General features: G+C 49.0%; 1 protein-coding gene across 1 annotated transcript in view; it reads right to left on the bottom strand.

The window, feature by feature from the left end:
* PTCD3 (pentatricopeptide repeat domain 3) overlaps positions 1-22,192 on the bottom strand; it is a 367,594-nt gene that overhangs the window by 49,010 nt on the left and 296,392 nt on the right. The window contains exon 20 of the mRNA XM_085642617.1: positions 10,401-10,486. Coding sequence (XP_085498743.1) covers positions 10,401-10,486 — 86 coding nt within the window. The remainder of the gene's footprint in view (positions 1-10,400; positions 10,487-22,192) is intronic.

Here is a 22,192-nt window from a genome sequence, read left to right as displayed (position 1 = left end):
TGTGCAGTCTAGTGGTTGAGGGGCGGAATATCCGGGTGGGAGAGGAAAAGGAGGAGCGACGTCAGAGGCGGCAGTTAGAGTAGGGACGGCAAGGTAAAAGGTATTGGAATAAAGCTATGCTGACTAAGGCCACGGTGTCGGTTGTTATTGGGGGGTAACACGACATGACAGGTGGCTCCACAACTATGGCACATCCTAGGTACGGAAAAGATCTTGTTACACTTGCCAACCAGGGTGCCTCCTTTAAGTACTTATGGAACCCTTAGCTGTCTTTGCTCTCACAAGATTTTCGGGAACTGATCTGCCCCAAATACCTCCGCCTCCTACAAGTACTGGAGACAGACACGCAGCACTAACCAAATCACCTAGTAGCAATGAATGCTTATGTTCATTTTATGCTTGTTTAAATATACAAAGTGGAAGATGGCGGCGAGATAAGACGCGAGTCTCTATCCCTTCGGCCCCATCGTTATTTAGCTTTGGCTTATCTCCTACTTTGGTGCCCATCCGCGCTTACCGGTGGGTCCCTTGCAGTCCGGTGGCGGTTCCGGTCCTGGTGGCGGTGATTTGCCTGTGCAGCGGTGCTGGAAGCGGCTCCTGTGTGGCGACTCCCTCCCGGCTCCGGCATTGCTGCGGCCCGGTGGTAAGCCGGCGGTGGGCTGCACATTCACCGGAGGTGACAGCGGGACGCGCCACTAACTGTTGAAGTGGCGCGCGGAGTGGAGGCAGTGCCAGGCAGCGTTTGATGAGCTGCCGCCTGGAGTGAGGGGCAGCTGGTGCTTCCCTGGATGCCGTTTGCTGAGCGGAGGTCTGGGAGCTCCCGAGGCGGCAAGATGGCGGTTTAAGGCCAGTGGCGAGACGGGCCTTGAAGCTTTTCACGGCGCTGCGGCCTGTCTCGCGGGATCTGCGCACTGTGAGGAGGTGCGGGCCTTGGCAGACATCGGTCCGCGCATCGGCGGACGGGGCTGTGCTGCACGAAAGGGCCCGCGGTGGTGCAGCGCCGGGTGGGGCCTAGTGGTGAGGCCTGCTGTGTGAGCCTGACGATTTTGGCGCGAAGCACCGTGGCTGCGGAGCTACGAGCGGAGGCCCGGCCTGTTAGTCTGCAGGGTGTCCTGGCCAGGAACTTGGCGGTCTGTTCTGTGGAGTCCTGCTAATACCGCCCTGCTCGTTGCGGTTATAGTAACGGCGGGCCCCCCTGGTGCTGGTGCTGCCAGGGGTAGAGTGTTGGCCCCCTGTGGTGGACGGCGGCCCTGCGGAGCAGATATGGTGAGGAGGGCCTGGTGCTGGCGCTTGAGGGCATCGGTCCGCGCATCGGCGGACGGCGTCAGGCTTGATCTGAGGGCCCGTGGCAGTGAGGGGCGGCGCGAGGTCTAACGGCGGAGTCTGGCGGAGGAGTGGCTGCTGTGTTGCTGGGCCCTGTGACGGTGTGGAGGCAAGCATCGGACTATTTTGTGGACTGAACTCTGGACCTCCCAGACAAGGCCGGTAGGATTTGCTTGGTGGGGGCTTGGTTCCGTGGCCCTGTATGCTGCAGCGGGAGCGGGGGCTTGGGTCTGTGAGGTCGGGTGCCCCCCCCCCCCGGGGCTGATTCCAGCTGGGTCGGCCTGGTTTTGTAGGCCTTCTCGAGTTTTGGCCTTAACAGCCCTGTGAGGTGCGTTGGAGAGTGGGGGCGCCTTGCTTGGCCAGTGCGCGCATCTCCAGCTACTGAGGATCGACGCCGCGAGAGGTGCGGTGTTCTCGCTGCCCTGGAGGAGTCATCGTATCGGCGCTCCGTTCTGGTTGTCCGGTGCGGGCGCTGCTGGGAGTCCAGGTGCTTGCCGATAGCTGGGTGGCTGGTGTGGCAGTTGAGGCGCAAACAGGAGGTGCGATGGCGGCGGCTCGAGGGCGGAGGGAGAAGTCGCTAAAGGACCCTTCAAAAAAGCTGGTGGGCGCGTCGGCTTGATCGCCCACAGTCGGGGCTCCAGCGGTGGATGAGGAGGATGCGCCCGCGACTTTATGGTGGAACTGTTCTCTGCGTTTAAGGAGGACATCCAAGAACTGCGGTCGACGCTCTCCGCTGATTTGCATGAGGTACGGTGAGACGTTGATGACCTTGGGGAGCGAGTTGGGATGCTGGAGGAGCACGATCTTAGCAGGGAGGATGATCTGCACCAGCTCCAGCAGGAAATGTTGCATCTGCGAGACCAGAATGGGGAGCTACAGGCGCAGGTGGAAGATTTGTAGAACCGCTCCCGGCGTAACATTCGGATTCCGTCGGTTCCATGGAAGGGTGAGGGGGATGATCTAAGAGCCTACGTTTGAGCACTGTTTCTGCAGATTCTCGGGGAAGAGGAGTCAACGGAGATGCAACTAGATCGGGTGCATCGAGTGGGCTTCCCGCGGGGGGCTAACGCTCCCCCTCCGATATCCTTGTTTGCGTGCATAACTTCCAGCTGAAGGTGCGCATACTGCGTAGGGTGCGGGATCTGCACCCTGTGCAGTTTCGTGGACACCAACCCATGCTTTTTCAGGATCTGGCCGCCTCCACTCTTTTAAGCGCAGAGCCTTTAAGCCCATAACTAGCCACCTTCGCGAGCAGCAAATCGCTTACTCCTGGGGCCACCCGTTTAGACTCAATACAAAGGCGCACTAAACCAGATTCGCTCGCTGGAGGCGGCGTGCGACCTGCTGCACATTGAGAAGCCTACGGACGGAGCGGGAGCCGGGGGGTCGTCCCCCCACAGACATCGCCGCTCCTCTGGGTGGCGGCGTACAGGAGCGTCAAAAGCGAGCCCTGCTCCTGACATGTGGTTCGCAGGCTGGAGCAGGAGGCTGTCCTCTCCTCGGTGTCGCAGGCTACAGACAAACCGGTGACTCCTTGAGATGTGTGCTGTGGCGACCACGGGGGTGTCTTGGCAGGAGCCGGAGGGCGGAGATGCTTACCAACGAGCGCTTCTCACCACGGCTGAGTGGGTAACTGTGGACGACCAGTGGCGGTGGGGGCTTGTGCCACGTTTCCCCGTGCTTTGAACTTTCTGACGGACTTTTGTCATGTTTTCTGATTTGCTGCATGTTGTGTACTGTGCAGGGGTTTTGTTTGCTGGTTTTTTAGGGGGGCTTGGCGTTTTATTTTGGGGCTCCTCATCAGTTCACGGGTTGCTATGGCAGATCGCTTGGTTGCAGCAGTTGGTCCGCGTGATCTCTGGGAGGGTGGATCTGGAGTGGGTACTTAGCCTAGCGTCTCCAGTTTGTTATGTTGGGTAAGGATCGGAAAGTTGTCAGTCTAAATATCAGAGGGCTGAATAATCCTGTCAAGCGTGCCGCTATCCTCTCCCTATTAGAGAGCGCTGAGGGGGATGTATGTTTGCTTCAGGAGACCCACCTGCTGGGCCCGGATACTAAGCGCATGCGAGATAGACGCTTTCCGCAGCAGTTTTGGTCCTCAGGGCCGTCAAAGAAAAATGGGGTGGCGATTCTTCTTAGTGCCCGGTCGCAGTGTAGGGTGGTGTCCATGGTGGCGGACATACGGGGACGACTGTTGCCGATCAGGCTGCAATGGGGGGACGCCTGTCTGACAGTTGCGTCGATTTACGCCCCGAATGAGCGTCAGGAACCATTTGTGCGTCGTGCACTGTCATAGGTGCTGGTCTCTCCTGATTCGGGAATCTTGATTGGAGGGGATCTCAATGTGGTAATGGACCCTATCATCGATCGGTCAGAGCAGCGATCTACTCAGGCGGGTGAGCTGTCGCAGGCTGGGAAGCAGTGGCTGCTTGATTGCGGGCTGTATGATGGGTGGCGAGCTCAGCACCCGAAGGCGCGGGACTACACTTACTTTTCAGTGGCGCATAAAACATGTGTCTTGACCAATTTTTAGCTTCTTCGTCCCTTCTGCCTTTGTTACATGCGGCGGATATCACGGCCCACTCCCTTTCAGATCATGCTCTTATCTCGGTGCTCCTCCCCGCGCGCTGCGTGCGGTCTACCCCTCCGGGTTGGCGGCTTCGCAACTCCCTTCTTCACACTAAGGCTGCCACCAAGCGTGTTCGAGATGTGATCGTGCACTACATCGCGGAGAATGAGCGGGATGGTGCGGCATTGGCGTCGGTGTGGGAAGCGTTGAAGCTAGTGGTGCGAGGGGAGTTTATAGGGCTTGCTGCGTTTACGCGAAGATCCGCAGGGAGAAGCGTGCAGAGCTGGAGAGGGAGGTGGGAGAATTGGAGTCTGTCCATAAGCGGACTGGTGCGCCGTGGGTATGGAGAGAGCTGGAGAAGCGTCGGCGCATGCTAAAACATTTAGATTTAGATAGGGCAGAGCACGCTCTTCTGCGTCTAAGGAATAAATTCTACCTCAGTGGGGATCGGTGTGGGAGGATGCTCGCTCATCGGCTACAAGCGCAAAAGCAGGCGTCTGTCATCCACTCTATTCAAAACCAGCATGCGGTTGAACACACTTTAGATGCCCTCATCGTCGAGACCTTTCGCCAGTTCTATCAGCGCCTCTACGCAAAGGAGGACGCTCCCATGCAGGACTATTTGCGGACTTGTGCTTTTACTCTCTTAGTTGCATCTTCGGCGGAGATGCTTGACTCTGCCATACGGGTTGAGGAGGTGGTCGCGGAGATCTCGCGCCTCAAACTGGCTAAGTCCCCCGGCCCGGATGGCTTTACGGCCTTGTTCTATAAGACGTTCTGTAGGAAGCTGGCTCCTCTGTTGGCAAGGCTTTTTAACTCTTTTCTCACTTCGGGTGCGGTGACGCCCTCCATGTCTGAGGCGGCTGTCTCAGTGATTCTTAAGCCTGGCAAGGACTCCGTGGAATGTGGATCGTACAGGCCGATCTCCCTCCTTAATATCGACGCGAAACTCTTTGCAGGGGTTTTGGCTGCTCGGCTTAGCCCCCTTATGGATGATATTATAGACCTAGACCAATCTGGTTTCATTCCGACGCGCCAGGGGGGGGGGGGATAATTCGAAGCGCATTCTGCATCTTATGGAGCTTGTCCACCGGTCACGCGTGCAGGCCTTCCTATTATCGGTTGATGCGGAGAAGGCCTTTGACTGTGTGGACTGGGAGTACCTTTTTGCTGTTCTGAGCAGCTTCGTGTTCGGTGATAACTTTGTTCGGTGGGTCCGTTGCCTCTATGCCTCCCCCACAACGGCGGTGAGAGTGAATGGGTGTAAGTCAGCGTTGTTTCCCATTGCCCGGGGCACGAGGCAAGGCTGTCGCTTATCCCCACTCGTGTTTGCGCTCTACATGGAGCCTTTTGCCCAGCGCATTCGATCCAACCCTGACATTGTAGGTCTTAAATTTGGAGCGGACTCACACAAAATCACCATGTAAGTCGATTATGTCATTCTTTCGCTTAAACAGCCCCGGACCACGCTTCGGTACTTGACTGCGGAGTTAACTGCCTTTGGGGCGGTAGCGGGGTTCAAAGTCAACTTTACGAAGTCGCATATTCTGAACCTTTCTGTACCAGGAGGCTGAGGTTTTGTACCTGCAGCAGGATTTTCCTTTTCGGTGGTCGCACTCGGATATTCTGTACCTGGGTGTTCGACTGGCGGCGTCTACAACTAAAACGGACGCTCTCAACTATGCCTTGCTAATGGAGCAGACAGAGAAGGCGTTGAGGGCTTGGACGCGGCTCAAGTTGTCGTGGTACGGACGGCTGGCGGCGGTTAAGATGACGGTGCTTCCTCGCATTTTATATATCTTTCAGCTGCTCCCCTTGAGTCCCCCGCCGGGTGTGCTCCGGAGGCTGCAGGGCCTTCTGAATAGGTTTGTGTGGGACAATAACAAGCCACGGCTTGGCTTAGCGCTCGTATCTTCACCTAGGGCGCAGGGAGGGCTGGGCTTCCCGTTAGTGAGTGCGTACTACCAGGCGGCGTGCCTCCGCTACATTGTCGAGTGGAACCGTCCTCTTACCAGTAAGCACTGGAATTTTATGGACCAAGCAGTAGCCGGATGCAATATATGGCGTGAGTTGTGGCTTCCGCGCAGGCATAGGGCGTGGGGGCTGTACTCCTCGCCGATTACCTCCCCAACCCTCCGAGTTTGGGATCGCCTTGCGGGCCCGAGGGGCTGGACCACCTTTCCCTCCCCGATGTCCCCCATCGTGGATAATCCTGATTTTCGGCCGGCGTGTGCGTCCCCGATTTTTCAGCGTTGGAGAGAGGAGGGCTGTAAACCGTAAGCTTATATCTGAACTCTATTCCATGATTACCTTGCAATCGCCGGCGCGTCGCACGAGGGCACAAATCATGTGGGAATTGGAGCTGGGGAGGCCCTTAACGCAGAAGGAGTGAGAGCACATTTTTTATCGAGTGCACCAAACAGCTGCTAATGTGGCAGGGGCGGAATCTGCGTACAAGTTGGTTACCTATTGGTATCATACCCCGGCGTGCATTCAGGCTTGGGATAGCTCCAGGTCGGACCGCTGTTGACGAGGGTGCGGCTTGCCTGGCACACTGGTTAATTTACTTTGGCACTGCCCGAAGCTCGTGTGTTATTGTACTGCCATCCTCGATGATATAGATGCGGCCTTTCGGATTACCTTACCGCGCGCTCCGGACTACACGCTGTTAGGTCTTCCCCATCCTAGGTTTTTCCCGCTGAGGTCGCTGAGGGGTAAACAGATTGCCATGGCATTATTGGCAACGTGACAGGTGCTTCTTGCTCATTGGGGGTCTATGGTAGTTCCTGACCCCCGTGATTGGATTCTGCGCCTATGGCAGCAGCTGGCTATGGAGCGCTTGTCGCTGGGGGCCGAGGGGAAAGGTGGGGAATTTGCCAAACTGTGGGCGCCGTTTTTGCAGATTCTCACCAGGGACATGCGGGAGGTTACTTGCCCGAAATATCTGCAGATCCTGCAGCTTATTCCTTTAGAGCCACCTGGAATAGCTACTGTGGGTATGGTTCGTTGAGGGTCCATTGCCTGGGAGCTGTAGAGGGACAGAGGTGGTTGGGCTTGAACTGATGCGGAGAGGGGATGGGTGGGGAGAGGGGGATTGGGGTTCTTTTTCCCTTTTCGTTTTTCCCTTTTATTGTTACTGAGTTTTCTCTTTTACAACCAAAAGTGGTTCTTTGCTAGAGGCCGCTGCGACTCGCATTAGCTTACATGAAACGCGGGGTCGTCCTCCGGGATGTAGACCTTTATGCTGTGTCACCTTCATGACTTTGCGCTCTGCCGGCGGTCTGATGTAGGCAGATAAGCTGTGTTCATGTGACTTTGCAACCACACAATAAAAACTTGTATTCTAAATATACAAAGTGAGTGGGGGGGTCGTGGGGGGAGGATGGGATGAGATTTGTTTGTCAAGATACTGATTGTATTGACATGTTTGCTTTGATGCGCGACCCCGTGAGTTTCCGAGAGGCCGGTATTGCTGATATTGGCACTGTTTTGAAAATACTAATAAATAAGAATTTAACCATGAAGTCAATGGAGCTGGCGAGAGGGTGTCTGGTAACAATGTGCAAGTTACTTGGCTTTCAGTAGCTCACGATGATTTCCACTGCTCAGAAGTAGCTCTAATTATAGAAAAAGATAGAGACCCCTGAAATATTTTATTTATTTATAAAGTTTTGTACAGCCCGAACATGACGCTAGTGTGTATCAGAGCGCTTTACCAGAATAGAGGCTAGGGTATAATTGAAACAGCTTACATGTTCACATCTATAATGAAGTAAAGTGCCTTGAGAATACACAAATTACTACGCTTGTTATCAGAGGTAGTCAGCGAAGAAAAGGTCTGGCATCATAACAAGAGTCACTGGTATGATTACATCGATACAACACACTAGTGATAGCGTAGGCTAAAAACGTGTTCATCAGAAAAGATTTTGCTTCTTTTTTGAAGGAAGCGGTAGATCAGATTAAGCGACGTCCGATGGTAGAGAGTTCCATATCTTAGGAGCGGTACCTGAGAACGCTCTGTATACTGTTTGTTTTCTTTTTATGGAAGCATTGTGGTTTTAGTAGCAGGCCGTTCTTGCTTCCCGATGGTCTGCAACTACCTGATTTATCTATTTTTTAGGCCCAATATATCGGGCATTGTAATGTAGGGCTTTATGCGTCATGCATGCTATCTTTAGTTGAATTCTTGCCTGTTCAGGGATTTTAGAGCAGGGAAAATGTGCTGGTTTCTTTTTGTTCTGGACACAAGTCTGGCAGCCGCCTTAAGCGAGGCCCTTAGAGGGGCAAATTTGTATCTAGGTAGGCTGCATAGTGTGGCATTACCATAGTCCAGTCTGGGCAACACAGGAGCTTGAACCGCATGCTTGAGGTCCTCCTGAGGGAGGTAAGGTTTAAGTTTCCGTAGAATGCTCATCTGATAATTCACTCCTTTGTAGATTGTGCTGATGTGAACCTTGATATTCAAGTTTTTGTCAAATGTAATTCCCAAGGATCTAGCAGAGTCAATGATGTGAGGAGAACATTTTAGTGCTGTTAGAGGTTTCATCCAGAGATCGATTTTGGGAATACTGTTGGGAGGGGAGATGAGTAGGAATTCCGTTTTGGGGGCGTTGAGCTTGAGGTGATTGTCGGTAAGCCAAAGATGTGTGTTTTGTAGAATAGAGTTGAGGGACATGCTGCCATCTGGGGAGGACATTTTAAAATATAATTGTGTGTCTTCTGCATACATGTGATAACGAATGTTATCAGATTTTAAGGAGTCAGCTAGAGTTTCCATGAATAGATTGAAGAGAAGGGGATCCATGTGGAACGCCCAGAGTGACCGCCGAAGGCTTAGCAAGGGATTGGTTCTTCTTGACTCTTTGGGATCTGTTGTGGAGGAATGAAGTAAACCTTTACAATACGGCCCCTGATAAGCCCATCCTTCATTCAAGTATGGTCAATACACTATCATGTTTAACAGTGTCAAAGGCAGAAGATGAGTCAAGTAGTATCAGAAGGCATGATTCGTTTAGATCCAGCATTTTTGATGTGTCATCCACCACGTGCGCGAGTGCGGATTCAGTGCTGTGAGCCTGATTGGTGTTGGCCAAGGAGTTGGAAATTGTCTATGTGGTTACAGAATTGGATCTGGACAAATTGTTCCAGTAGTTTCGCCAAGGTGGGGATGTTTGAGACAGGTCGGTAGTTCTTGAGATCTGAGCAATCTGCATTAGGTTTTTTTAAAAGTGGGGATTACCTGTCCTGCTTTTAGACAGTCATGGATGGTGTGTTGACGTAGCGAGGCATCTACAATCTTAGACCATAAGGGGAGAATAATGGTTTTGATCTATTTGAAGATAGTCGGAGGTAATAGGCTCAATGAAGTGATTCAATGGGTTTAAGGATGATAGGATGTTGGAGATATCATTATCATTGATTGATGTGAAAGTGTGCCTGGAGGCGTTATTTTGGAGTACGTGCCTGGATGGATCATTCCATTCACTAGGCTGGGGGGGATGTGAATAGATGACTGAGGCCACCAGGAGTAGTTCCTGTGCTGATTGAAGTTCATTCTCGATATTTGTTGTTTTATCAAGGAGTGATGGCTCCATTGTCAATCGGGTTTGTTACATTGCGTGATTGTTGCTTGATGATTTCAAATAGTTTTTTGGGGCGATTTCTGGCTTGATCAAGCTGAGATCTAAAAAAGTTAGCTTTCGGGTTCCTTATCCTTCTGTTGTATGTGTTACCTCACTGATCTTAAGCATTTTAGGAGCTCCAAGGAGGGAGAAGATCTCCAAGCTCTTTCTGCTGATCTGAGATTGCGTCTTTCAGGGTTCAAGTTGTCATTGAACCAGGGTTTGGAGACTTTAATCAATATTTTGTTGAAGGAGGGAGAGGGGGGGGGGGGGGGGGGGAACTAATCAAGGACTTCCAAAATGGAGGTATTGTAGAATTCTGTGAGGTCATGGACATCATCCATGTTAGTCTGTGAGTAAAGGTGTTGTTACAGTGGTTAAAAAAAAACTAATTGGAGTTTATGTCACAGAGATTTCTTTTCCATTGTAGTGTTTTTTTCGGTTGTGCTCTCTTTGGAGTCACCCTTATATTGACGAGGAAGGTGATGTAGTAATGGTCATACTAGTACATGCTTATTTTCTGGGAAGGTATGTGACTCCACTTTATACTCCCGTCTGACATTGGCAGCAGTTCCTATATCTGGATCATAGCACAGACCTAATTTACTCCAAGTCCATGAACATTTCTTTGTAAGGTGGTGGTTATAAAGAATATGAGAGAACTAGCACATTTAAAGGTACATTTGTAAAATTATACTATTTTAGATATATACTCTGACTGAGCTCCACTCATTCAAGGACATTTTATCATTGGAAGAGTCATACCTTAGGGGATATTCAAATACGGAAAAATAAATGTCGCCAGGCCTTACAGACATTAGGCAGCAGATCACAGGAGGAGGCGGAAGAGAGAACATATACGTTTATACTATACAAATGCATACCTCTGGAGTATGTCTGTCCCTTGCCATCAGTGCCAACACTTCTTCCACTAAATCACCTTTGTTACCATGGCCAATCTGCTTGATGTCTAGTAAAAAAGCAAATAACAAGTAATTAATTCCTAGATCGACATAGCTTTAAAAAAACTATTTTTATTCATTTTATCAACACAATATATACAACAATAACAGTGCAATAGCGTGTAGACATGTTGTCTAGACAATAGAGTGCTTGCCAATAAAAACTGTGAAAGGAGGGATAGCTAGGTGTGGGCTAGGAAATAAGAGGGACAGACCAACATCAGGCTGACTCATCCACTCCAGTGTCATGATAGAAGTAGTGTGTAGAGTGGAACCGTCCATACCTCTCAAGCAGATCCACTGATGGTGGAGCAAGCAGGGGATTTGAGGTGAAGGGGGAGGTCGCCCAGTGATCCAACCTGATCTTGCTCCCGGATAATAAAGAGGGATCAGCCCAATCTGCCCCCGGTGCACAGAGTCCGAGTATCAGTCTGTGTCGTCATTCAGGCCTGTGCCCTGGTTATTCAGTCTGGTCAACATGTTCCCCCAAAACTCAAGGTCACGTTCTGCATATTCATCAGTACCAAACTTTTGAAGTCTACATTCTTCTGCCGCTGCCCATTCCAGGAAGTCGGCAAGCCATTTAGACACAGTCGGAGGGGCCAGACCAGCCCAATGTATGGTTATGCGCTGCCTTACCAGCACTAGCCTAAACTGTGAGAATCTATATTGCACCTTTTTTCCCTTTTTGGGGAGAGGCAGCAGTCCCAGCAGGCAATGTCAGGCTGTTAGCTCTACAGTCACCTATGTCACTCTATGCACCTTCTTTATCACCTCCCCCAAAAATTACTGCCTACAATTCCATGCCATATGTCTAAAGTCTGCTGGGACTGACCCACATTGAGTGCAGCCTGTCAAGACATAGTTAAATTCAACTCTATATGGAGCGACACTTGAACAAGTCTGATAGGGGTCCCAGACAGCAGGTAGATGCACACAAAACCTGCACGGCAGCAGGATAGAGATGTGGAACCATACTGCAAAAGATGCAGGCTTGTTGTTGGGTGGAATATAGCTATACATCAATTACAATGACTGATTTTAGAGATGCAGGTTTGGGTACTGGTTTTGAAAAAACATTGTTCAAGTCCCTACCACATGAAGGTTACGGAACCACAACCAGTCGACTCCTGCAGAACAAACTATGCCAGTCACTACTGCCACTGTTTAATGATTGCTTATAATCTGCAAACATGCAATTCTCAAGAATAGAGGTAGCACATGCGCACTAGACCAACAGACCAGCTGCATTATTAAATTGTAACAGGTTGCATCACAGTAGTTCAATATAATCGATTAGCTTAGGAAGAAGACCAATCAACATTTGCCAATGTGAATGGGGTAATTCTGCCAGTAGTGACAGGAAACGGATCAATGATTATTTGTGAAAGATATGTGAATTACATTTGTGAGACAATCTTTTCATTCAAAAATGGCAAGGCCGATATGGTGGCTAATATAAGATAGCAAGCTTGTTGGATTAACTGACAAATATGACATGCCTTTCTTAATTTTGGAAAGAAAGTTCGTTTCTGTTGATTTTTTATTTAACTCCATTCTGGAAGCTATTTTTTCAGTTCAGAATTATTTCACCAAATACAATTCTTTATAGAAACCTCAAGGGGTTGTTTTCCAGGACTCAAAACCCAACATAAAATGTTGATATGATGCTATATTAAAAGATGTGTTTTATTGGAAAATATTTTACATTGATTTCTCTCATCCAAAAAGCTAAGATCTTTGCTTCTATAGTTATTTCCTAATTGGTCACAATTTAACACAGAAGAAGTATTGGGATATCTTCCTACAGGGTGGAAAATACTTGAGGAGCAAACCAAACCTTCCAGCCAAACTCTTCTGCTGGATGTGACGTTTGCCAGGACTGGAATCTTAAGCCAGCCCTAGCTTACTAGGCCTATGTCCTCTGGCTGGGAAGTGTGCTTGCTGGGGACTCAGTTTTGCTTCTGGAGGTGTGGTGTGTAGAGTTGTGTTAAGAGCAGTGACCTCTACCCTTTTCTATAAAAATAGCTACCTATGATTAATTAAAAGCATCTTGAGCTACTAGCAAAAAATATCAGTGTTACACTACTGCTCTATCAGACAAAATTATATTAGTAGCCACCCCTTCACGATTATCGTAATGAGCATCCTAGCACATAACTGGCAGAGTTGCTCACATTAGGATAAAATAATTAATCTGACCGGCTTTCCAGCTATGCTGGAGTCCTCCCTTACTATGGAGCTGATCCTAGAGGGCAGTGGGGGTGGAGACTCACCTCTTGCATTGATAAGTCATTAAAGGAGGACAGTAACAATGAAAGCTAGGGAAGCATAGGATAGGGACCTATTAATCCCCTTGACAGATGTGGATGAGGACCTGCATGGAGGTGCAAGAAGTCACAAGTAATGCAAGATTCAATGTGACACACTTTAACTATATCCACCACATGCACTTGGCACCCACAAGGTTGAAAAGAATAACCTTCAATAGAACTTTGGCATGCCCGAGATGTTACAAGCAAGACGCTACATTTCTGCATATGAAATGGACCTGTAGAATGCCGTTGTTGTATTGGGAAGAGGTGGTATCATGGCTTAAAATGGCAAAGTACATTAGAGTTAAAATATCAATGCAATACTACCTATCAAGTATTATACCTAAACCCTTGCAAGGTAAATGCAACATAAATGTAATGGTTGGTTTGCTATTGGCGAAGCACCGCACAACAATTCATTGGTTATCCAACAGGGGACCTACAGTGCTCAAATGGAGTAAAGACTGACATCCCACTTCTAAAACATCAATGGGTACATGAGAAAGGGTAAAAAAATGCTGCATAAACCTGTGGCAGAGAGGAGTACTTTGTGCACATGGGAAGTGATCTAAAAGGCAGGGAACGCAACAATACACCTTCGTAAATAATATGCATAAAGAGTACTACAGAGTAGTCTGTAATGCAGAATATGATTTGGGAATTTTTCTGTTCTATATACGAGCATATTAACGTTTAAACTGCTTTCATGTTGAACGGCTGAAATACAAATAAAGATGTTAAAACAGTAATGATTCATCAATCTGAACTTCCTCTGCATGAGTAATTAAGAGTTTCCCAGCTACATGGTGGCTTCACTTAAACTAGAGATGTTTGGTATCAAACATTTCAGATTAATAAACCCACACTGATTTCAGTGATGGATTTATTAATACAAGCACCTAGAGGGCACTTTAGAGGTGCCCTCTGAAAACCTGCTGACTACTAGTGTACTGGGCTGACTGGTGCAGACCAGCCTGCCACCACAGACAGATTTTTGACCCCCTGCAGGTGAGAGCCCATGCTCTGAGGGCAGAAACAATGAGTGCTCTGGATGGTAGTGTTATCACCTCCTCCAAGCCGGATGGCTAAGTGATCAGCATATCAAGGTATGAGGCTTCAAAGGCCTCTGCCACCTTTAAAATGCGACCCAAGGCTTCTCCAGATAGAGGAAATGCCCCCCTTCCCCCGGGGCCCATTTGGTACCAGGTCAGGTGAGAAAATTAGCTAGTCAGGAGGCGTGTTCCCCCATTAGGCAAGTTTCGCCCCTAAGGTGGGCTTACCGATGTGAACACAAAACGTAGAATTTCACCATCTTGTTTTTGGCGGAATTAGGCTCACTGGGTCAGGGTTAAGTCCACTCCCCACAGGAAGAGGTCATAGAGAATGTGTAGACACCCTAAAGGTCAGTAGCCCATTGGCTACTACCTGCCACTCCCCTTAACAGGTACCCCTGATGCAAGGAAATCAGATTCGACTGATACAGAAGAAGAGCTACCAATACCTCACTAGATACTTGTTTGAGACTCATAGTGCAGAGAAGATGCATACCTGTGCTAGATATTTACTGTGACAGGTAGGGTCTTTAAATGCACTATACCTTCTTGGCTGGTGAGGAGCAGTGATTTGGCAAATTAGGATTTTGGCAAGGAGCACCAGATGCTCGTCCTGGAGAATGTATCAACATCTAAAAGAAGTGAATACTATATTTACCAAATTTAAAAACTGTTACACCAAATGTCAACTGGTGACAGGCTACCAGACATTTTTGTCAAAGGGTACTGAAGCTCTTCTTAACTGATTTTCATACTGATACAAGGCTTTATGTAGGATAAAAAAGTTGGGGGTTTCTAAAAAGGATGTGGCCAGAGAAGTGCAAGTATGCATCACTTTCAATAGGCGTGGACTATTTAACCTAGGGCGAGGCTTAAAACATGTAAACTAAACATTGTATGTCAACTAAGGTTTGAATACTTCTCTTCAAGCTTCCTATTAGCTCCAATTACACAAAATAACAGACATGTGCCTAAAACAAGTTCGAGCTTTTGGCTTTACCAATGCTTGTTAGTAGTATTAGATAAATGAGTAACACTAATGTTACTGTTGTACATGATTAGAATTGAAAATGTGTAACATTGAGGTCTGTGAAAGGGGTACTGGTGTCCAGAGTATCAATCCGCTTCACACCATTTTCCTCTCCAGGCTTTTTGTGAGACACATCATTTTTATCTCCAGATATTTCATAAATCATCATGTTTCATACTTCAAACATAATCGCATTCATCTTCCAGGCCCATTTTCACCCTCTCCTTCTGCATGTATTTCCTTGCATCTCCTTGACCTCACTAACCCCTCCACAACACAAACACACCACTCATTCGCCTTTAAGCACTGCAATTTCTCCTTCTTTGGCCCTGTTGATATTTCAACATATTCACAAACTTTTGCATATAATCACAATTACAACTGCTCTGTGTACCACTGTCACTACTGCTCTGTAGAGTGGTCAACGACTGGATGTGCATTTATTCTGAACACTGTTATAATTCACTGACATGCACTGTGAGAGCCTCACACTTTCTTCAGCCTCACCTCAAGTGCTCAGGTCTGAACTATTGTAAACACCCACCCACAACATTGACTCGCACAGACACTACAGGTGTCCCAGTTCTCAACACCCACCAACCGTCTCAGACAATTTCAGCTGATGCTTGTTCTGCAAGTGAGGCACGCACGTCACTTCACCCTGCCTTCAAGTGAGCAGGCTTCTGTGATTTCTCCTTCTCTGGGGTTACACACTGATAAGGCCAATAATTGACACTGTTACTTCGCAGCCTTTGCAGGAGAAATAAACATAGCGTATACCCGCACGCAGTCTCTCCCCGTCAGGCTCAGGTCACTGACTCCACCGCTCTAAGGCTCCTGTCAGGCTCGGGTCTGCCCGTACGCTCTCCTTCACCTCGCGGGGGATTCTTGTCACTGGCCTTGCCCAATCTGTAGTTCCGTCGATGGCCCCAGCCCGCCGCGTCTCTCCGATGCAACACTTGCCCGAGTCAGAACTTCCCATTTAAGCCTAAACGGGCCATCCGAGTCCAGAACACCGGCGCGGGGCTGCTCTTCCCTGACCCGCAGCAGCTAGAAGCGCATGAACCAGTCCCCACGGCGCTGCGGACACACTGCACCGCCACTTTCTCCCTCTCCCTTCACCGTGTTGCCCCCGTCACACCCCCTACTTCCTTCCTTCTCCAAAGCGCAGGCCTCTGGCTACCTCCGGACATACATGACCTGGCCGAGTGCAGGCTACAAGAATCAGAAAAATATCTGCCCAAAACACAACAAAAAAGCATCTTATTGACAACCCAGCACCGCACCGTGCACGCACATTCAGTCTGTGGCCTTTTCATGGAGGGAGACAGTATATGAAGGGTAGAAGGATTTAGGTTGTTGGTGTATATTAAATATAGTTCCCTCTTTCGCTAATGGCCACATTTCGGGCAGTGGCATTTCTCATGTCAGGCTCGGGTCTGCCCGTACACTCTCCTTCACCTCGCGTGGTATTCTAGTCACTGGCCGTGCCAAACCTGTGGTTCCATCGAAGGCCCCAGCACGCCGCGCCTCTCCGATGCAACACTTGCTCGAGTCACAATAGGTCTCGCATTTACGCAAGCTTGAGCTATTGGCATTGTAATGACAATGCCTTCTATTTATGTTTTAAATAACAAAACATAAATAAAAGGTATTGTCATTTGCAATGCCTCTAGCTCAAACTCGTGTAAATGCGAGACCTATTGCATTGCAAATGCTTGTTTTTGACATGTCGATGTATTGATCTTTGTTTTTACCGGTTAAACCCAAAACTAGAGGGCCGATAAGGACAAATTTCAAAGTCAGTTTAAAACTGCTCACCAGCACACAGCAAAGTCCTTCTCCTTTCCTTGGCAGAAACAGCAACTGCAGGCCAACCCCAGACAGACAGCAAGGACAGTAATTCTCCTCATTCTCTCTAGCTCTTCTCCTTGGCAAAGGTTCCTCTTGAATTCCATGAATGCTCTAAAGTCTGAGGTTTTGAGGCCTGATACTTATACCCCAAAATGTCTTTGTTCTTTTTGAGCAAGGGGGCTCAGAGCCCGGTTCAAACCAGTTCTGGGGGGCACACTGCAAGTACACAACAACTTCTATTGTTAGTGTGAGCCTTGGCTCCAGACACACCACAGGGGGACAGGCACAGCTCTATTTAGGTACAGGTGCTACTCCTCCCACCACATCAAATGCAGATCAGGCCTATTCAGCCTAGTGCTGACTCATCCAGACTCCTGGAGCCACTGCACCTCCCCGGCCCCGGTCATTCCGAAGCCAGACAGTCAATCCACCAACACGCAGAGGCACACAGGATGGTTGAACAAGAAAATAGCCACTTTCTAAAAGTGGTATTTTTAAACACACAATTTAAAAACCATCTTTACTAAAAGATATTAAATAGTGAGTTCAGGGATACCAAACTCCATTTTTCCATCTTATCCCTATGGGAAGATATGCTTGTAAAATGTTACAAAGCATTCCCCATTCTGTCCTAAGGGGCAAGATAGCCCTTTCAATAGCCTTTCAATAGTGAAAAAACGAAATTGGCAGTATTTCATTATCAGGACATGTTACACACTCCAGTGCATGTCCTTTCACATACACTGCACCCTGCCCAGGGGGGTACCTTGGGCCAACCATAGGGGTGCCCTAAATGTAGAAAAGGGAAGGTTAGGGCCTGGCAAGTGGGTGAACTTGCCAAGTCGACATGACAGTTAAACTGCGCACAGACACCGCGATGGCAGGCCTGATACATCTTTTCAGGGCTACTCATGTGGGTGGCACATCAGTGCTGCAGGCTCACTAGTAGCATTTGATTTACCAGCCCTGGCACACAGTGCACTTTACTAGGGACCTACTGGTAAAACAAATATGCCAATCAGGAAGAACCAATCACCATATCAATTTACACAGGGAGCACTTGCACTTTGACACTGATCAACAGTGACAACGTTCCCAAAACAACTAAGCCAGCAAAAACGAAATCCAGCACAGCATCAAAAACACAGGAGGTAGAGGCAAAAAGTCAGGGAAAAGCACACCAAGAATGCCAGATTTAACATTTGTGGTTTCTCATTATTTGGGGTTTTAACTTCGGTTTGAATGTTAGAGGTTTTAAAACTGAATGTTTATTAGTATTACATTCCTTTTTGCTGTAACTTTGAACCAAAGTTGTTTCTGCTTGATTTTTGTCTTTTTTTGTTACCTATTTGCTTAAACAGGTGGTGAACATTGAAGTTTATGTGTATTTGTTAAGAGCACCATTCACCAAACAGTGGTTCATTGGCACTACTGCCCAGGTTGGATACAATATACAGCTGTGAAATAGAAATTAATTGAAAGGAAAATGCTACTTACCAGTATGCATCTGTTCTTGGCATGTAGAGCTGCAGATTCGTATACTTTTGCAGAGATCGCCATCTGGCGTTGGGCTTGGATGTTTGCACTTTGCTTTTGTCTAGGAAGAAGTCTTTGTAGTCACGAGGTAGGTGACTCATTCCTAGGACAATAGTGCGTGTGGGCATCGACTCCATCCTTCGATTGTTTTTGCCATGAAGGGTTACGATGGAGTAGTAAGAAGTAGAAAGAGATGTCCATGTGTAATGTATCTAAGTAAGATAGTACTGGAACAGATAGAGGTATCCGGGGAGGCGGGTGGGCGTATGCGAATCTGCAGCTCCACATACCAAGAACAGATGCATACTGGTAAGTAACATTTTCCGTTCGAGACATATGAGCTGCAGATTGTATACTTTTGCATAGACTATACAGCAGTTACCTCCTTAGCGGTGGCTACCTGTATCTGTTGTAGTGGTTTGAAAAAGTGTTCTTAATACAGCCTGGCCCACACTAGCTTGTTGTTTTGCCTGCACATCTACACATAGTGTTTTGTGAAGATGTGTGGTGTAGCCCAAGTTGCTGCTTTGCAGATATCATCTAGGGGAATGTTCCCTAAGAATGCCATAGAAGCCCCTAGTGTGCGTGTGAAATGAGGTCTAGGGGGAATGGTTAGTGTGCGTTTGGCTTTGATGTAGCATATTTGGATGCATTAAACAACTCACCTTGCTATTCCTGCCTGTTAGATGGGATTGCCTTTATGAGGTGGGGAGAAAGCCACAAAGAGTTGTTAGGTCTTTCTATAGGATTTTGTCCTTTCAATGTAGTAGAGTATTGCTCTTTTTTTTTTTTTGGAAAACTTTATTGTGCAAAATAGCATCATTGCAAATATGGGCCTACAACCACCAGGGCCGGCCGCTAGTATATGCATGTCAATTGCGTAACATCACGAAGCAGCGACTGCTCCCCAGAGGCTCAGCAGGGTTACAGGAGATATTCTCGGCAACTCAGAAGCTAAGCAGGATACAAATATTTAAAATTTTAACAAATAAAAAAAACACAAAGAAACAATAAAGCAAAACTCAAGGCGAGAAACAGTCTAGACGGTGTCGAGCGCCGATGGGGGGATCCCACCACACCAGGTAGAGAATCAGGAGGACAATGGAGATGATCAGGGAGGGGGGGGCAGCGGGGAAGTCAGAACAATCAGCCAAAAGGGTACAGTATTCCAGGAACCTCAGAATCAGGGGGACAGAGAAGTGTCCGGGGTATCTACAAAAGGGGGCGTACAGATGTTACCTCGGTAGGTGTTCCACTGACCCCAAATTCTACCCCACGCCCCAGGCTTGCCCCGAACCAGGTACACCGTCTTCTCTCTGAACATGCACCAGTCCATGTTCTCCTTCCACACTGACACGGTAGGAGGCCGTCGGGAACCCCAAAGCTGCGCAATGTCCCTCTTTGCAATCATGTTCCCAAGCGCCGCCCACCGGGCCTGGGCGACGTTGTAGCCATTCGGCTCCCATACATTCAACAAACATCGACGAGCTTCAGGCAGCAGGGCGACCCCAGTGACACACTCCATTACAGCATGCACACGGTGCCAATACGCCGCAACCTCACGGCACTCCCAAAGGATATGAAGGAAGGTGGCACTCATTCCACAGCCGCGCTTACACAACCCGTCCGAAGAAAAACCCATCACAACCAAACGAGGACCCGTCACAAACACGGTGAAGAATTTTGAGCTGGACGAGACGGAGACGGGCAGGAATGGCAACCTCTTTAAGGGAGGACAGTGCGGACTGCCAGTCTTCGTCATCCAACTCCAACCCGTCTCCGGTCCAGGCCTCCCTAAGACGCACAAGGAGGTCCGCCCGATTGTTGATTAATTTCTTATAGATCAAGGAAATCGTACTATCACGCAGATGACAATCAAGTATACGGTCCTCGAGTGGTGAAGATGCAGGGACTGTGGTACCGGCCTCGAAGACCGACATCAAAGCGTGGCGAACCTGTGCATATCTGAGGAACTCCCTCTCACTCAACTCATACTCACTCTGAAGCACTGCAAAGGATTTGACTGCACCTTTCACCCAGAGATCACCCACTCTGCTAATACCAATCGTATCCCAGTTCTCAAAACCTTTCGTCGTCCAGAGGCATCCCAATCTGTCCGATGCAAACAAAGGGGTCGCTCGTGTCAGGGATCATTCCATCCCACAGCCACATTGGCATCCTTCCACACACGTACTGCAATCTTAGTGGGTCCCGTTAGGTTCCACCCCAACCGTCCGAGAGTAGAGCGCTCTGTTGAAGTTGCCACCAGGCAACTGATATTTATCCATCTCGAAAGCCGGATTTGGACCGGGTGCATACGTAGCATGGTTGATGGCGGACAACTGGGAGGCCCAATAATACCTCCTGATGTCCGGGAGCGCAATGCCCCCGTCATACCAGGGGAGAGTCAGTTTTGCAAGAGCGATGCGTGCGCGACCGTCCAAAACAAGTCTCCTCTGTAAACCCTCCACCTCCCAAAAGTAGGCCGCCGGAATAATATCAAAGGAGTTCTGGAGTGCGTAGAGAAATCGGGGCAGGGACATCATTTTTAAAAGTGCCGCTCGACCGAGTGGCGACAACGGCAATCTACGCCACCGGGCCACGTCCAACTTCAATCGCCGGAGAGGGGGAAGGAGATTATGCTCGTGACGGACCGCCGGGTCCAACGATACGTAGACCCTCAAGTACTTGAAACTGGATTGCGAAATTTGAATGGGAAACCTATTCGGTAAGGGGGGGAAGGCCACCGGATATTACATACACACACGATTTAGACCAATTAATGAGCAAACCGGAATTTTTACCGAAAGAAGTGAGGACGTCAAATAGGACGTTAAGGGATTCACGCGGGGAGGTGAGGTACAAAAGAATATCGTCGGCGTACAACGAAACCCGGTCTTCAAATTCAGGGGCCCACTGAATGCCCTTTATCGATGGTTCCCATCGGAGCCAGGCTGCAAGCGGTTCTAGAGCAAGAGCAAAGAGCAGGGGGGACAACAGACACCCCTGCCTAGTACCCCTCCCGAGAGCGAAGGGCTGGGACACCCTACCATTGACAACAACCTGAGCTAGCGGATCCGTATATAGAAGTCTCACCCAACTAATAAATCCCGCACCGAAACCGAACTTCGCCAGAGTGGCCCAAAGATATGGCCATTCTATCGTATCAAAGGCCATCGTGGCGTCCAAGGAAGCCAAGATGGCCGGCTCGGAGAGAAACTCCGCCCTGGCGAGAACGCCGTGTAGGCGCCACAAGTTGAGGGCAGTGTTCCGGTGCGGAATTAAACCAGATTGATCCGGATGAATCAGGTCACAGATGACAGCGAGTAAGCGATTAGCAAGGACCTTGGCGAGAATCTTCGGTTCAGCATTCAATAGGGATATAGGCCTGTATGAGGCACAACGATCACGAGGCTTGCCCTCCTTAGGGATCACAACTATAGTGGCCAGACGCTGGTCGCAAGGGAGGGAACCAAGCTCACGCGACTCCAGAAACATATCACGGAGAAACGGTGCGACTTTATCCAGGCGCAATTTGTACAATTCAATAGGCAATCCATTGGGGCCCATAGCTTTGCCAGAACTAAGGGAACGAATTGCGGTAGCAATCTCGTCGGCCGACAACGGCGCCTCCATAAGCTCTCGATCCTCTTCAGACAGGCAGGGCAGCGCAATAGCCCTCAACAAGAAACGAAAGTCATCCTCATCTCTATCGGACACCGGGGAGTAGACCACACGAAAATAGTCAGCAAAACACTCCACAATCTCGCCAGGGTCAGTCACATGCACACCGTCAGAATTCTGAAGCACAGGGACCACACAGTTCGCTCTCTCCTTCTTATCAAGCCATGCAATCAATGTACCCGCCTTATCCCCGACATCATACAGTCTACCTTGCTGTTCCCTGTACATTGTCTTGGCAGCATC

Source organism: Triturus cristatus, chromosome 2_2 (genome assembly GCF_964204655.1).
Source record: "Triturus cristatus chromosome 2_2, aTriCri1.1, whole genome shotgun sequence".
Lineage (NCBI taxonomy): Eukaryota > Metazoa > Chordata > Amphibia > Caudata > Salamandridae > Triturus > Triturus cristatus.
This window is presented reverse-complemented; position numbering and strand designations above follow the sequence as displayed.